Genomic DNA, 19,019 nt, shown 5'->3' with positions numbered 1-19,019 from the left:
AATTACAAACATGTGAAACATTTTTTAAACTATTAAATAAGTTACAACAAATACTAACATGATTAAACATGTATAGATGTATGCATGGGTGGTGAAACTATTGCTGAGCAGTTTTCAAACTTTTTAAACAATGCCTCTTTTTTTTATGCAAAAAAGTCTTGCAACCCCCCCTCATACTTTTCATAAAACAGTATTGATCTATAGTTTTCTTAGCATCTATTTAATTCTAATAAAACAAAGATTTTCTTCAAATTTTTTTGATGGCATACAATTATACTTCAAGCCAAACTACAACAGCATACAAAGATATTTTTTTAAAAAATTACAACTTTTAAATGTATAACTTAGTACATTAATGAGAATGAAAATATTTAATAAAATAAACAATGATTTTGATTATTGCTTTCCCCCTACCCTTCCCTGCTGGATGGGAGTGACCCACAATTTAAAAATCACTGGTTTAACACATGAACAATTCTGAAATTTAGCAGAGAGTTCCGACCACTGTTTCAAGCTATTTCAATTAAACGTTTCAATTCAAATAGCTCAAACTCTGTGGTTGGAACAATCATGTTGCTGACCAGATGGAGTCCTAATGGTCAATGCTTAAATTTTTTAGTTGGAGACAAAAATATAAAAGTAAAAAAAAAAAAAAGTGCCACGTACTCACCTAAAAACCTTTCATGTACCCCTGGGGGTATGCATACCACACTTTGGGAAACACTGCTCTAAAAGATTCCTATTTTCATCAATTCTAATTTCATTTTATCTATAATGAGCCTGTCCAACCTTCACCACTACACATATGATACAAAAACTAGGCTAGAACAACGTAGTTAAGAATATAAATTAAATTAAACTTTAATAAATATTTTCCGATATTTCGGCAATGTCACATTGCCATTTTCTAAAGGAACTTACAAAAAAGTTACGTGCACGTAGGCACTACAACACAGAAACTGCCAAGAACGGCCAAGAACACCTACTTAGCCCACTAGAGGGCATCATCAGGACTGTTAGGAGAACAATAGCTTCATCTTTTCATTCCCAGTTTCTGTGTTGTAGTGCCTACGTGCACGTAACTTTTTTGTAAGTTCCTTTAGAAAATGGCAATGTGACATTGCCGAAATATCGGAAAATATTTATTAAAGTTTAATTTAATTTATATTCTTAACTACTTTGTTCTATTCCTTAAGTGTTTTAATAATGCATAACCAACGTATAAGCCTGTCTACGAGAAAAAACTAGGCTGATTTCTATTCCTTACCTCTGTGTAATGAGATTACCCTTTCTTCCACATTAGGGCACTACTAGCTCCTTTGCAATACTACACTTTGATATACCACACAACTCCAGTAGCTTCATTTAGTAATATCAAGCTACTAAATTTTGAAATACTTTGCATTCGTGAGCTGCTGACCTCTCCTCTTCCTTTCTCATCATATTCAATGCAATTCCAATCCCTTTTCCACCATAAAACATACTGATAAAATGCATATTACTTGCTAAATGTAGTCATGAATGCTCGGTCCACCTTTGCTCGGAGATGCCTGGTGTTACACTACCTTACCCCAGTCCTGAAGATATTTTCAGGTGCAAACTTTGTTTGCTTACACTTGGATAAAGGATTAAACTAAATTTATTATAGTCTAACCAAGTGAAAAATAAACTTCCAACATCTTTCTCTAAATCCAGAGTAATTCAATAATAAGGTGGTACACCTGTTGGCAACTCCTATAGGTAAATATGACCTCTCCTATTGCTTCTGCTTTAGTATTTCCACAGTTGGGTCTGCCTCCCACTGACAAGACATACGAGAGGCTCTGCTTGGGATAGGTTTTTCCCTGTCTCTGAGTAGGGCCACTGCTGAGATTATATGGCTCTGGTGGGGTGAGCCTGCCACTGGGTAGAGCCAACACTGAGAAGTTCTTCTCGGTGACAGGGTGGGCCTGTCACTGAGTGGAACAACGCTGAGTTGGGCAATCTTTCGGGAATCGTCTAATAATTTTTAGAGAAGTCTTTACTTAAATACACCTCAATAAAGGTTGAAACCGGTCTGGGTAGCGGCCTTTCCCTTAATGCATAGCAGTATACATGTCTGCACAAGTATACATGTGCTTTGCATTATGGGAGATACTGAGACAAGGAGTGATGAGAGCTTAGTCCACCTTTGCTCAGAGTTTCCTGGTGTTACACTACCTTACCCCAATCCTGAAGATATTTTCAGGTGCAAACTTTGTTTGCTTACACTTGGATAAAGGATTAAACTAAATTTATTAAGGCAAGTAATGTGAAGTCATCAGTTTCTATACACGAGTTGCCGCAGTCCTGAAAATACTTCAGGCACAAACTTTGTTTGCTTAAACTTGAATAAAGGACTAAACCAAGTATATAATTTCTTGATATCCTTAATATTTAGTGTCAGTTATATTTCTAATTATTAGTAACTCCGATCAGTTGAGGCACTGTGATCCAGCTAATAATAAAGTGAATAATTTCTTTCACCAGGTGGACCAGTCAAATAACAAAGAGAACTTCTATTTAGTAGTTTACTTGACTCACAATGCTATATGATTTTATGCTGATGATATATGAAGCATAACAAAACCTATATGAATTCTGCTATGATAATGATCATCATATGTTATGCTTTCGCACAAGCCTACACATTTTACTGCATAAGCTTCCATAACCGATAATCCCATGGAATAAGTTGGTTGCTCCTTACTCCCAGTAGTATCCCATGTCTGTCGAAGCGTGTGTTCACGGGGCTAGTTTGCCTGCTGGCAGGATGAAAAACCCCAGATAAACTGGGGAGAAAAACCCTACTGTCCACACCCAAGACTGGCTAACTCGGATATGGCTGAGGAAGATTCTTAAGCTCCTCACATCATTGACGGGAATCGAATCTAGGACACTACTTCCCCAGGCATATGGTTGCAAAGCACACAGCCACTAGGCCACTGTTCTCTCCTATCTCTCCTGAAGTTTAAAAATTAGTCGAATTCAACCCATTCCTAAGAAGGGTGAAAAATCTATATAACCAAACTGATATCCAGTTCAAATCTATCTATATAACTAACTTATCGAGTTTTCTCACTTCAATTCTTTCTAAAGTAATGGAAAAAAGGTCACTGACAGTCAACTTCTATGCTATCTGGAAACATCTCAATAAATGATTGTCAGTATGGATTCTGTCATTATCAATCAGTAAGGATCAGATCTTTGTGCTTACCCTCCTTTGGATAAATGCCATGGAAAGGTTAGTAAATGACTAGAGAAATTAACAATTTAATAACTGCCTCTATAGTACAGTTGGAAGAATGATACAGGGATATATGCATTTTGATAAAAAAATAAAACCCTCAAATTCTCATCATGATAAGAGGAATATTTATATGAACCTTTTCAAGTTGAAGGCGAATTCGCTAATCCTTTATGGAGATAGTAGGGGGTTTTCTCCCAGAAACTCAGGTTTTGCATACCACATACAGGCAAGTCAGCCAGATACATGCAATTAACAAATAAAATACTATGCAGTGAGTGGTAGATAATATAATGAAGACAGTGGATTGTGCAGTGTTGCAGTGGACTGAATGATGAGTTCATGGAGTACTCCTCCAAGAACTCATCATTGGAGGTTACTCTACGGAGATATCATGTAATAATTATAGTAATACCATATAATAAAAATAAGATTAAGAAAGAGACAAAGAATGATAGTAAATGGTTTTATCAATACAAGAGAAGATTGAAAATGTACAGCAAACTTTTTATCAAAATAATACACCATTTAAACTTAATTCAAGATAGCAAAAATGTAATTCTGACAGCAGTTACATAAATGATAACTGCTCTCTTAAATTAGAACCAAATTTAAGAGAGCAGTTAAAATTTGGCATTAAGAATAAAATACTACAAACTCACCATATCCATCATATTCTCCATTTTATTCATGACAAAATTTATATCAAACCATCCTAGAGGGCTCCAAATTCCAAACTTAGCCCACTGACTATTGTACACAAAACGTTTTCCCTAGTGAATTAAAATAAAGGATAAACTTTATTATCTAATAATTTAATAATATTATTAATCTTTAGAGACTTAATAACAATCATCTTTTTAAAATATTATTATCATCATAAAACAGGCTTCCATGTAGTTATGAACTCACTAGACCCACAACTAGAACATTTATCATATCACACCTGAAGCTCCTTTACTGTCTCTGAACTTAGCTATATCAGCCATACACTCTGCTCACAACTATCTAATTCTTAGTCTCCTTATCACATTTTTATAGAACTTTCAGAGATAGCCTCTTGTTTTTTTTCTGTCCTTCCATTCTTTGACTGGGATTGATTAGAATTATACTGAGGCAATTAAGGACATGATGTAAGTTTACTTTATGCATGAGAATATAATTAAATATGTTCAATGATATTAAATAGAGTTAAATGCATGTGCACACACCTTCTGGAACCTTTCCAGAAGGAGAAATTATGAATAAGCTTTAGGACACTGCTCTCTTTAACACACACACATGCACGCACGTGTGCACACACGCACACACACACACAAAACTGTTTGACATCTATCAGACAGCTGCTCTCGTATCAATAATCCACTAATTGTTTATTCATCCTTATTTTATACTTTCCTTAATTACTATCAAACTGACATATCATTCTCTTTCCTAGCCCTTTTTATAACCATTTATGGTTTTAGGCTTCCCCATTTGTTTCATCTTTCTTTGTTGAAAGCTTCTGAATGCCAACATTCTCCAACCATCTGTACTAGGTCATCCTTCCATCTTTTCTCTGGTCATCCAGGCATTCATCTTCCTTCATATGGATGCCACTGGGTAATTGTCTTTGTCCATGTATTGCTTTTCATTCATGCATGAAGTTACTTCATGCACAAACTTTGCTTGCTTACACTTGGATAATGGATTAAACTAAGAATATAATTTCTTGGCATCTTTAATTCACAATATAACCAAGTGGGAAAACTTTTAAAGTCTGCTGTCTTATTTATCTTTTCACTGTCTAGCTTGAGTTATCTAAAGCACTTTAAAAGCATCCTTGCTATGCAAAATTATTTTGGAGTGTTTGAGTATTTCTACATTAAAACATTTCCACCAGAACAACTTTTAAACACATTTGAATTTTGTAAGCACATGTGATATCTACTATGAATATAATTCAGTTCAACTCATGCACTTCTCTGTTTACATCTGCTGGAGAAAAATATTTGTACTGGTGCACACAGCAGAAGAACTCTCCCGATGATGATGTATCACAGTCAGTGTCTTTCCAAGAAAAATAAAAATAGAAGGAAGTGCAAATACTGGCCTCAAGTCATGAATATTGCATGAAATCATCATTAGGAAAGAGAAACAGATTAAGCCAATAATGAAGCTCCACTGTGTAACAGAATATAATAAGAATATATAGGAGCAGTTGCCAGGTCAGACATGATGAGTAGTTCTGCTGAATGTTTGCATATGGCCTTGTAGTAATACAGAAAGTTTTTTTTACACCTTCTTCACATAACATTTCTAAATTCTCAGACACTGTACAAAGTAAAAAAAAAAAGAAAAAACATAATATTTACAGATTTCATCTAGCTGACTCTCAATAAAAGAAATTTTTCAAAACTTCCAAATACCAAGAGCAACCATTAAAATGAGATGTGCATCACCTGGTGAGCAATCCATCCAACAACAACAACAACAACAAAAAAAAACCCTAGGTATTGCCATGTTTCTGTTCTTGGACCACTGCTGTTTAATCTGTTCATTAACGATATAGGGAAGGATCTAAGAGGAACAGTTCATTTGTTTGCTGAGGATGCAAAGTTAGGTTGAGCGATAATGAATGCCGAAGATGTCAAAATCTTGCAGGATGACTTGGATAGATTGGAGTTCTGGGCTAAGGAGAATGGATGTCAGTTTAATGTGACAAAATGTAAGGTTATGCATTTTGGAGTGAAAAGATTAGCAGCAGTATAACACATTGGTGGAGCTGTACTCCAGGAGATTGATGAGGCCATGGACTTGGGAGTGTTGGTGGATAGGGAGATGAAGTTTAGGGGGCACATTGCAAAAGTAGCTAAATCAGCTCATCAACTCACTTGGTTGTTGAAAAATGCCTTGCCATGCAGAGACAAGCAAGTTATTGTACCTCTGTACCAAGCCTTGATAAGACCTCATCTCGACTACTGAGCCCAGATTTGGTCACCTTGGTTCCTTCTTGATGGGGAGGAGGTGGAGAGAATCCATAGGCGAGCGACTGAGATGATAGTAGGTCTATGGAATGAACCATATGAGAACAGGTTGAAGATTTGTGGGTTGCAGAAACTAGTTGATAGGCGGAAAAGGGGAGACATGATTGAGACATTCAAATTGATAAAGGGTTTCTATAGGATTAATTCAGAGGATATTTTTGAGATCAGGACTGATGGTGGGAGAACTAGGGGACACCTATGGAAGCCGGGCAAGAGTGTGGTTAGCAGGGTGTATGAGCTGGATTGTTTACTTTTAGAGTGGTAAATGAGTGGAATAAGCTGCCAGAGTTTGTTGTGGGTGCTATGACAGTGAGTGAGTTCAAGCAAGGTATGATAGATACTGCGAGAATGTCGTATAGTTGTGTGGACATGATGTTTAGGGCCTCCCTCGATGAGTCTAAGGACTCCCTGGAGTCACCCGAAATAATAATAATAATAATAATAATAATGTTTAAACATTTCACTTGAAAAAAAAATGAGAGTAGACACGTGCAACAAATGTTGCATTGTCTTATGCATGTAACCCCTGTTTTAAAAAAATAGATAATGGCTAAATTTTGAAAAGATAATGAAAGTGATGCAGAAGGTGTAGTATATATAAATATTGAATGTAAAATTTTCAGTAAAACATAATCTTTAAATATCATAATTTTGGTTAATCTCCATTTAAAAACAAATAGCTTAAACTTTTGAATGTTATTTTTTAATTTAACCCTGCAAAGGTCGCGGTCGAAAAAACTGCAGCATAGATCACATGTATCTGGGAGATACATTCATTACTATATGTGCTAAAATGTGATAAAACTTAAAAAAACATTGCAAATATAATACATGATGGTTTATTTGTTTTCAGTTACAATCTAGAAATTATTGAACAAAGAAACAAAGAAAAAAAAAACCAATACTATACTGACATCGGAGTTTGCGGTATCTCTCAGATACAATTTACTGTTAAATATCACAAACCTTTACATAACACTTGTTAAACCATACTGACATCCAAGTTATACAGTGAATATGTGTAAGAATATTTATATTAAACAATTTGCATGTATCTTGTCAGATCAGTGCAACCTCTGCAGGGTTAAATTATAAAAGAAAAGTTTAAAATAAGCCAGCATGGAAAGTTTGGTTAGTTTCTGTTTTCTCAGCAGTGAAAATGTTCCTCTCAGGCTTATCTAATACATAAATTCATTTCTGTCTGCTACTTTTTATTTCCTATGGCTTTTCATAAAATTGCCTGAGCCATTATAGACAAAATACTCTATAAATAATTCCCCCATATCCTGCAATGATTATCTTGCCACAATTTACATCATTTAAGATCAGTCTTCCATGATCATTCTACCATCTACTGACATAAGAAAATTTGAAACTTCTACATATTAAGACTCGTGCATCAAAGAAATGACTAAGATGAGAAAGTGAGTATTGAAAGAGATATGAGACTTGTTGCAACTGGCAAAGGACAACAGCAGTTGTGAAAGTGGTTACTGTAGTGTCCAGATATGACAATAAGTTCAGAAGGAGGGCAGAGATGATGAATAATGTGATGGCTGGATTTGTGCAAGACAAAATATGTACAGTTTGTGAATTTATAAAGTGAATATGAAGGGAAATTGGGATAGTTTTAGGAAGATAAGATGAATTTGAATGAGTTTGATGAAAGAAAGAGACAATTCAAAAAAGGCAGGATAAAATGCCAGCCTGGTTGGCAAAGTGGTTTAGCATATCTACTCTCCAGCTAAAAGGTTGCAGGTTCAAATCCCACCGTTGGCTTGGATGTTTGTGATTATAGAGTAGGTGCCCTCCCTCGATGAGTCTTTGGAGGACTCCTTGGAGGTGTCACATAATAATAATTATTATTATTCTAAAATCAGTGTGTATAAGGATCAGAGAGAAACTGGGAAGTATGAGAAGCATACTATAGAAAGACAAATGAAAGCTGGACAAGATGAGAGAGAAAGACACAGCAGAGTACAGTGACAGAATACATAAGAATGAGGGAGTGATGAGTAAAGAAGAGGCAAACAAAAGTGGAGAGTGGAAAGAGAGACAGAAAGATGTGTGTGAAGGTGGGATGGCCTTGATCAGAGTGGTACTGATTATATCTGGGAGATATGGAAGTATAATGACAAGAAGTGAAGATATACAATTTGGTTCCAACATTTTTCCCTATCAACAATCCTCCTCTTGGTTACTATTCATGAAAGATAAACATCTCTCCCCCCCCATCTCTCTCTCTGCTGTTTACCAACTTTAGTGTGAGTACCTCTGCTCATACTTTAGACAAATGGGATGTTCTGTTGAAAAATAACTACAAGAATTCCAATCTTATATTAACAATAAACCTGAAAAATCTGGCCTTGTTCAGCATGGAGTAGACACTGACCATGATATCCTATGGTCCAATACTTGTTTAGTGCTGTCAATACTCCTTTAAACTTCCAGCATGATGTCCAATACTCACCTTTTACATCAGTGCAGGGTTAGGTCTGAGCAGTTATTTAAAGATAGTGTGCTGAAACACTTCTACACCACCCAAATTTAAATCGGAATTGACTGCCTCTCTATTGCCAAGATTTGGGAGTCTCATCTTCATAAATGGCAGGCAAAAGCAACAGTGCATCCCCCCCCTCCCATTCTAATTAATTTTTTTAATTTAATTTAATATAATGCTGTATAATTTCATTAACTAATTTTATTTTATTCCAAATCACTTAATTTTAAATTTGGGCTTAACTTAATTATAATCTTATTTTACTGTAACCGCTCACTAGGTGGCACCCAGCATATGGTCCAGTTCTGTAAATAGGATTAACCTTTTTTGTTTTAGCTTCATCTTTTGGTCAAAATATTTGCAATAATAAAAGTATTATATGTTTGTGAATGCATGTGTCTAATAAATGATATATAGATGTTTAATTTTAAACATTTTTTGATACATTCTCAGCCAAATTAAAATCATTAATCTGGTCTGCAGGTGGATACTCTGACCTGTGAGATAAAATAAGAAGCTTAACAAAAAAATAAAATAAAAACTGTAACATTAATTAATAACAAACAATGATTTTCTTAAGCATGATTAATATGCCAATTATTATAATCTGTCCATAAAAAATTAGCATGCATTAATTTTAACATTGTCATACCTGACTATACTGGATGGAATTAAGATCAGAAAAGACTTTATATGTTTTAATTCCTAGTTCCTTGGCCAATCGTAAAATATGATTCTGGGAAGGGCCTACATATGATCCTCCAAGATCTACCCATTCTACAATGTCATTCTGCAGAAAAATATAGAAGTAATAAAAATCAGAAATAAATTACACTTTTATAGGAATCAGAGAATTTATTTTTATTTATAGTTTTTATTATTATTATTATCATTATTATTCCTGACCTCCATGGAGCTATAAGACTCATTGTCAGAGGCTCAACTTAGACAACACAAAGACTATCATACCTCTTCTCATTCACCATTTGCACTTTCACCACTCTCTCAGCCAATGCAACTTTTTCCAACTTCCAGGAAAGGCCCCTTGTTCTACCATATAAAAAATCATCCTAGTGTAAACATCCTCTCAACAGCTTAAATGACTCAATCATATCCCCCTTTTATTTTTCTATCTACCAAACTCTGTAGTCTGTATGGCTTCAGTCTATCCTCATAACCAACATTGTATAGTCCTAATATCATTTTTTTGTTATCCACCTTAGCGCTCTCTCGAATCCAGGACCAGATATCCAAACACAGTAATCCAGATATAATCTGATCAGAGCTTTATACAATGGAATCACCACCCTTTTATCTTTACTGGTCAACACCTTCTCAATATTGTAACAGTTCTCTGGTTTGCCTTCATAACCTTTGCAATATGTCCCTTTACTGGCCAACACCTTCTCAATATTGTAACAGTTCTCTGGGTTGCCTTCATAGCCTTTGCAATATGTCCTCTGAACTTCAAATTTCTATTTGCAATCACCCTAAGATTCCTTGCTTCCTCTGGTTCTTCCAAAATGCAGGCAAATCAGCCATGAGAACACACATAATTTACAGACAAAACATACTGTTGTTGGTAGTGATGGTAGTAGTGTCACTATGTGCAGTTAGGGAATTAAAGTGGTAGGGGAGATGATGAAATGTGTGTAGTGGAGTAGAGTCAAGTAGAGTGCCTTCCCATGATGAGTCCTTGGCAGGTCCGGTTCTAGGCTTAGGTACAAGATGCACTAGCCTAGGGACACAATGGCTTTGGGGTACCAACATCGTAAAAAAAAGTAATAGTATTAGTTGAAGTAATAGTACAGTGCACAGTAATAGTACAAAAAGTTGCCACTTTTTGCCAAAAAGTTGATGATGCCTGTCTTGTCTTACAATGCGTTGATAAAACTGGCCTAGGGGCACCACATGCCCTCGAGCCAGCATTGGTCCTTGGAAGCGTCACGTAATAATAATAATGATAATAACTTCAAGTGAGTATTTCCAAATTTTTAATTCAACAGAAGAGTCAAAACATCAGCATTATTACTAATAATTGTTATTAGTAATAGGGTGTTATTAGTAACCCTATAACTCATTAGTGTTATTAGTAACCCTATTACTAATAACACTAATGAGTGTTATTAGTAATAGGGTTATTACTAATAACACTCCCAAGCTTCATAATCTGAACTCGACTGAATATATCCCTGTAGTCAGGTGACAATATCATTCATAAAGATTGAGGTAAAGGTCCCAGTACTGAACCCATCTTCACTTGTAACCTTCATACTCTGCAGTACTGTTCTCCCATATAACTCTCTGATATCTATCAGAAAGCCAACTACAAATCCAAGTCACTAACCTGATATCCAAACCCTTATGTTGCAATTTAAATACCAACTTGTCATGCAGCACCCTGTCAAATGTCTTTGAAATATGCCAAAAAATGTCCTCATCTTCATCCACTACTCTTGTTACTCTATTATAGAAGCCAACTAGATATCTAAAAGTTTTAGATATCTAGTGTTTTCTCCATTAGACATTAACATGAATGATAATCAATGTCTAAAATAATACCAGATCAGATTACTAAAAAAGCACCATTTAACAAATCCATGGTAGCTTGCATGCATAATATTGTCCTCATCTGCTCACTTCTGTATATAAGATCCTATCAATTTTTCTAAAATCTTAGCAACCAGAAAATTTTAACTAGTCTATAGTTTAACACCTCCATTCTGTTATGTTTCTCCCATCCATATATATATATATATATATATATATATATTATTTATTTTTTGCATGATCTGGAAACCCTGCTCTAGAGACCAAATACAGAACTTTTTCAAGCCACTTCAGACCTCCAATAAGTGGGACAGTGATCAAACCAGGCAATGAAATTCATCTCCCACCTATAGACAATCACCCATGGTGAGATTTGAACCCACAGCCTGGTGTGAGAACACTATCTCACTTATTGGAGGTCTGAAGTGGCTTGAAAAAGTTCTGTATTTGGTCTTTAGAGCAGGGTTTCCAGACCATGCAAAAAATAAATTTTTTAAAAATCAGCTAACGCCTTTTTATTCCCGTATACGGGAATAAAAAGCCCTATCTAACTTTTGGAGACTGAGTAGGCAGTTCAATCTCCACTGGTACCAATCAGAGATAGATGGCCCAAGGCTATCACTAATTAAGCGGTACTCAGTGAAGAGAGACGGCTCAAATGTGCCGCCATCTCGTGGTCCCTAACCCTAACACAATACATTTTTAATGTCTGAAATAATGTGGGTTCTTAACACATTCCCTTAAAACACAAGGCAAAATCCTATCTGATCCCTCTATCTTACTAATATCTAGAGTGTTCAGATTTGGAATACATCTTCTTCATTAATTTCTAATCTTTCATCCCTCTAGAAATAAATCCAGCTCTACCAGGAGGGTACATCCTAATAAAGTGATCATTAAATAGCTTGACTATATCATCTTCCTTGGTCATCTGATTACCATCGCCATCCAGCAAGTCAATCCATCAACAATCAGTTTTTCTCCTACTGGCTACATAGCCAGTAGGAGGAAAACTGATTGAAGAAAACTGATGAAAAAAACTTCTTGGGTTTTCTTTAGACATATTTTGATCATCTATTTCTATTGCAAACTGCTTTATCATCTTTGCTCGAGGTATACAATCTGTAACTGCTGTCAAATTTCTTCTCGACTACCTCAGATGCACTACCAACCTCTCTTTCTTCAAATACTTTTATCCACTGTAGATTACTGACCTTGTAATCTCACATAAATTCCTTTTGCCTTGATATCTGCATGCCTATTCATCTTCCAAGCCAGGACTACCATGGTCACTCTCACCAACTGGGACAAGTATGGCATCTCAACCACAATCAGATCCTCTGATGCTATGATCAAGTCCAAAACTCTTGATCCTGGCATTCCCTCATGCTGCCTAAGGTAGCTGTTTCTCAAGAAGTTCAAAAATTCAGTTCTCTTAGTATGTATGCTGCCTCCTCTGCTCAGTTTATATTGCAATAGTCGCAGTCCTCCATAATGCTCACTTGCCAAACTAATTTGCTTAAATGTTTCCTGCTCATTACCATCTATGCGAGTGGCCACTTTATTAGGGGCACACCCCCCATTTGGGAAAACAGACCATTCCTGAAGACATTAAGTCAAGTGGCTGTTTGCTATATAAATCAGGTAGTCAGGCATCTGACAGTTTTGTTTTTTTATGTATGATGCATCAGAATGGTGTGACTAAGTGACTTTGAGATATTGGTACCAGTCTTGCAAATGTTTTCTCTTCTCTTCTAGGCTTTTCATGCACAGCAGTGCTTAGGATATACCAGGAGTGGTGTTATAACCAGACAACTTCAAGCCAGTGACAGTCCTGCGGACAGAAACAGCTCATTAATGCAAAAGGCAAGAGAAGAATGACAAAAACTGCGAAATATGACAGGTGGGCCATAACCAGTAAAATCACAGCTCAGTACAATTTATTTATTTATTTTTGTAAATAATTATTCTACAATCTGTAGGCTAATCTGTAAAGTAATCTGTGGATGATAACAACAACAAAAAAAAAATCTGAGAACATTAAAATTTAAATATAGAATACATGCTAATCTGATGTGTTCATAAGTCTTGCAAAATGCTTTTGTTTTTATTTTTTTAGAATACTAGCTCTCAAATTTAAAAAAAAAAATTGAATAGTGTTTTTTCACTTACTCTGTTAGCATTAGGAACACTAATTTTTAAAAGTAGAGAAAGAAAGAATACCAAGAAACATGCAGTCTTGATATAATGTAGAACAGTGCTTCCCAAACTTCTGGATGTCAGGGCCCACCCCCCTTTGGAAAAATTTAAATATTTCATGGTCCCCATATTGAAAAAATCAAATGCAAATATTACATTTTTAGCATCTTACAGTGTACACATTTGACATGGCACATTATCTCATATTTTTATATAGATAGATATATTGTTATTGTACATTTGCAGTACAAGCACATGAAACGTAAAACGATTAGTAATAAAGAAAGAATTAAAAACATAAAAGAAGTTTAATAACAATTTAATATGATGGATGTGTTCAGTGGTGAGCTATGGAAATTTTAACAAAGGGCTTGCATCGTCAAGTAAAAAAAAGCCGTATTTCACACAAAAACGCTTATTAATACAGCTCGTGTACAAATGCCAATCAAAAAGTATAAGGGGACAATCAACCTGTAAAAGCTATCATTTTAAACAAATATTTCATGATCTAAACATGAAATATTTGCACACAATCATCTGTGTTAATTTATCTTACATAAGAAAAGCATTTTTTAACTATCAAAATATAATAAGAATAAAATCTTTTATAATCGCACATATGAAATAGTCTGCATTTTTTATAAACAAAATAAATTTCTTTTGTTTGTGATAGAAGTTTTTATGACAAACAGTCTATAAATAAATATTATTTAAACACAATAATACTGAAGTACGTTATATTTCTCTTTTGTTTTTATACTTCAAGTGATAATCAACGTACCAATCAAGTGGCATTATTTTATTATTATTATTATTATTTTAACGGTGTCTCCATGGAGTCAAAAGGCTCATCGCGGGAGACCCGACATTGACACACTAACCATTATTTACACAATACCTGTCATACCTCTCCTTAAATTCATTCACAGTTGAAGCAATCACAACTACCTATGGCAAAGCATTCAACCCATTCACAACCCTCTAAGTAAAAAATCTAGTCCTAACACCCTTGTTAACCACACTCTTACACAATCTCAAGGGATGGTCCCTCGTTCTCTCACTTCCTGCACTGGTCTTAAAAATATCATCAGTATCAATCCTGTAAAATCCCTTTAACAATTTAAATACCTCTATCATATCTCCTCTCCTACGTCTATCAGCTAATTTTTGGAGCCCACAGATCATCAATCTATCCTCATAGGGAACATCCCACAGACCTGCAACAATCTTTGTAACCCATCTTTGAATCCTCTCCACCACTTCCGCATCACCAAGAAATCCTGGCGAACAGATCTGTGCGCAATAGTCCAAATGCGGCCTTATTAATGCCTTACAGAGTGGAACAATAACCTCCCTATCCCTGCTTGTTAGTGTATTCCTCAACAACCATGTAATTTGATGTGATGTTTTGGCAATCTTTGCAATATGCCCTTTAAACTTAAGTTCTCTGTCCACAATAACTCCCAAGTCTCTTGTCTCATCAATTTCTTGCAGTTCATTTCTGTTAATATAGTAAACAGCATGCGATGTCATCCTCCCGAAGTGCATCAGCTTACACTTAGCCACGTTGAACTGACAGCCATTTACCTTAGTCCATACCATCAGCCTATTTAAGTCATCCTGTAAGATATTTATTATTATTATTATTATTATTATTAAACAAGACTTCATGGAGTCAAAGACTCATCTAGGAGGTCCTTTTATCTCACACACATCTCATCATACCGCGTCTTAAACACATTCAAACTCCTTGCAGACACCACACTCTCAGGCAAGGCATTCCAATCACTCACAACTCTGCACGAAAAAAACCTGCCTCTCACTCCCCTACTCACACCCTCTTTATGCAGTTTCCAGGGATGACCTCTGGTTCTCCCCTGATCTCCCACTATTCTCTGTAGAACTTCTCCACCATTGATCCTATAACAACCCCTTACCAACTTGTAGGTTTCTATCATATCTCCCCTCTTCCTTCTCTCCACTAGACTCTGCAAATTACATCTTTTCAATCTTTCCTCATACTCAACATTCCAGAGGTTAGAAACTACCTTAGTCAGTCGCCTTTGGACCCTTTCCAACATCTCTTCATCCTTCTGAAAACCAGGTGACCAAATCTGGGCACAATAGTCCATGTGTGGCCTAATCAAAGCCTTATGCAATGGAACAAGAATCTCCCTACTTCTACACGTCAGTGTCCTTCGCATCATTCCCAGAAGTCTTTGTGTTGTCTTCACAATTTTGGCGATGTGTCCCCTAAATTTTAGCCCCTTATCCACTATCACCCCCAAATCTCTTATTTCCTCTACTTCCAACAATATATTCTCACCAAGCATAAATTCTGCATCCCATCTTTGTTTTCCAAATTTTAAAACCTTACATTTTGCAACATTGAACTCACATCCCCATTTGCTTGCCTAATTACTCAATTTATTCAAGTCTTCTTGCAAGGCCACAACATCTTCACTACTCTTTATGGTTCGTCCCAACTTTGCATCATCTGCAAACAACTGAATATCTCCATCCAAATCTTCGCCAATATCATTAATATACAAGTTAAATAGTAATGGCCCTAAAACAGATATCCGTGAGGCACTCCACTAGTGACTTCCCTTTTCCTGGATATTGCACCCCCATACACAACTTGTTGATACCTATCAGATAGCCAGTCTCCAATCCAATGCACTAATCTAATATCCAACCCCATCTGCTCTAGTTTGACTGTCAACTTATCATGAGGTACTCTATCAAAAGCTTTTGCGAAATCCAAGTATATTAATAAGAGCCTGTGTAGCTCAGTGGATGTGGCGTTTGCACACCACCACGCTTGGCCGCACGAAGGAAGTCTTGGTTTCGAGTCTAGGAAATTTTTCTAAGCCTTTTTTCGACCAGTTCCCGAGTTAGTCGATCTCTGGCACGGGCAAGCAGGTTTTTCCTCCCGGAAACTCGGGTTTTTCGTCCTGTAAACTCAAGAAAATCGACCGTAGAACCCACATTATTTCAGACATTAAATATATTGTGTTAGGGTTAGGGACCACGAGATGGCGGCACATTTGAGCCGTCTCTCTTCACTGCGTACCGCTTAATTAGTGATAGCCTTGGGCCATCTGTCTCTGATTGGGTACCAGTGGAGATTGAACTGCCCACTCAGTCTCCAAAAAGTTAGATAGGGCTAAATGGCCTCGCCTACTCCCGTATATACGGGAATAAAAAGGCGTTAGCTTAGCTTAGCTGAAGTATATTACTGTGTATCCTTCTCTTCTGTCCAAGGAAGCAGTCACTTTATTGTAATAAGTAAGTAGATTACTAAAACACGACCTCCCTTTAGCAAATCCATTGCTGTCCATCACAGATTATACCATTATTGTCAACCCAACTCTGGATCCTAGTTCTCACAAGCTTCTCCAACAACTTAACCACAACACCTGACAAACAGATAGGCCTATAGTTTGATGCTTGAGTTCGATCACCTCCTTTATGAAGTGGCACAATCTTGGATTGATTATCTGAATTGGATTGGATTGATTATCGCTCTTTCCATATTTGCATCATCAACAAACAAGTGGATATTTCCATTCAAGGTATTTCCAATATCACTGATGTAAAATTAAACAACAGAGGACCAAGCACTGAGCCCTGAGGTACACCACTAGTCACTTGCCTTTTCCTGGACTCAGCTACTCTGTAAACCACTCTTTGATATCTGTCCACCAGCCATCCTTTAATCCAAATCACCATCTTCAGATCCATATGCATTTGCTCTAATTTATGTAACAGAATTCCATGTGGAATCCTGTCAAAAGCCTTTGCAAAGTCAAGCAGTATCACCGAGTAAGGATTTCCTTTATCCAACTCCACTGTTACTTTATTATAGAAAGTAAGCAAATTACTTAGGCAAGACCTACCCTTCACAAAACCATTGCCCCTTATAAAGTATCATATTGCTGTCCACCAAGTCCTGAATTCTAATTTTTTTACCAATTTCTCCAAAATCTTAACCACCACTCCAGATATACTGATTGGTCTATAATTTGCAACCTGTCTTAGAGCCTCCCTTGTGCAATGGAACTATTTTCCCCTCTATTGGCACTTTACCAGAACTGAGGCTTAAATTAAACATCCTAGTTAGAGGAGTTGCTAATTTTCTTGCACATTCTCGTAACACATGGGCCGATATGCCATCTAACCCAATGGCAGTGTTAGCATTAAGGTTCTTTAATATATTAAGCACCTCAATTTCGTCTATCTCCAGACTCTCATCAGTCAATGGCACATTTAACACTGCACTATCACTACCAAGATGGTCTACTTTTGCGAAATGATCACTAAGCAACTCAACTATTTGACTAGCTTCTATAATTTCCCTACCATCAACACTTTTTAAAGTAATCTTTCCATGGATATTCTTCCTTTTACTAGCTACATAGTGAAAGAACTCTTTAGGGTTTCTTTTGGATTCATCAGCTAGCTTCCTCTCATACCTAGCTTTGGCTTTCCTTACCATACAGGTTACCCTCTTTGCCTGTACCTTGTATTGCTCATTGGAATGCTAATCTTTTTCTTTATATGTCCTCCACAACATTTTCTTTATCTGCAACTCCTGTTTAATAGTATTATTCATCCATTTTACTCCTACTTGATTTCTTCTTCTGACTCTGGGAATACAGTCTGATACAGCTTTCTTCAAATACTCCTTGAGAATCTCCCACGCACCATCAACATCTTTCCCCTTTAAATTTTCATGCCATAGTACAGCTGAAAGCTGACTTCTCAGCTTGTCATAATTGCCAGCCTTGTAATTCCACATATACCCATTCTTAATAGAATATTCAGCACATCTTACAATCTCCCAGGTCAAGACCACATGATCGCTTTCCCCAAGTGGAGACATTGTAACTAAATTACTTATTGATATGTTCTCCGATGTTATGACCAGATCTAACACTCTAGAATCTCTTGTCCCTTCCATTACATGCTGTCTCAGGTAATTATCTCTTAACAACTGTATAAACTCCATTTCCTTTGTTCCTTGTGACTATTCCTTCCCCGAATCTATGTCCCCAAAGTTAAAATTCCCCATAATAATTACTTGACCTTCACTCATCGTGCTAATTTGCTAATATATGCTATCTACATTCTCCCTTATTCCCCTTGGATTATAGCAACAATCAATTACATATTTCTCCTTGTTAATCTCTATCTCACACCAAACAGCTTCAAATGAGCTACCCTCTACATACCTGTCACAGAGAGGTACTTTTATCTTTTTTGGCTTTAATGCTTTGTCTATCATTAATATACCCCCCCCCCCCAATTCTGTCATCTCTATCCTGCCTGAAAATACTGTACCCTTTACATTGAATCCCAATAACTATATCATTCTTAGTTAACAAAGTTTCACTAATTCCTATAATTTTTGGCCATGTTGTACTAAGTAATGACAAAGATTCTTCACGCTTATTCCTAATACTTCGAGCATTAG

At 36.3% G+C, this 19,019-nt stretch overlaps 1 protein-coding gene across 2 annotated transcripts in view; it reads right to left on the bottom strand.

Moving 5' to 3' along the window:
• The window catches only part of LOC150100800 (amine oxidase [flavin-containing]-like), a 132,788-nt gene that overhangs the window by 94,049 nt on the left and 19,720 nt on the right, over positions 1–19,019 (bottom strand). For both annotated transcript variants that reach the window (XM_090401527.1, XM_090401528.1), the window contains exons 3-4: positions 9,444–9,581; positions 3,928–4,038 (exon numbers count right to left, since the gene is read on the bottom strand). In XM_090401527.1, the coding sequence (XP_090257653.1) occupies positions 3,928–4,038; positions 9,444–9,581 (249 nt within the window). The remainder of the gene's footprint in view (positions 1–3,927; positions 4,039–9,443; positions 9,582–19,019) is intronic.

Source organism: Typopeltis vanoorti, chromosome 12 (assembly GCF_054136105.1).
Source record: "Typopeltis vanoorti isolate ZY-2024b chromosome 12, IOZ_Tvanoo_1.0, whole genome shotgun sequence".
Classification (NCBI taxonomy): domain Eukaryota; kingdom Metazoa; phylum Arthropoda; class Arachnida; order Uropygi; family Thelyphonidae; genus Typopeltis; species Typopeltis vanoorti.
Note: the sequence above shows the minus strand (reverse complement) of the source record. Positions and strands in the feature narration are given on the sequence as shown.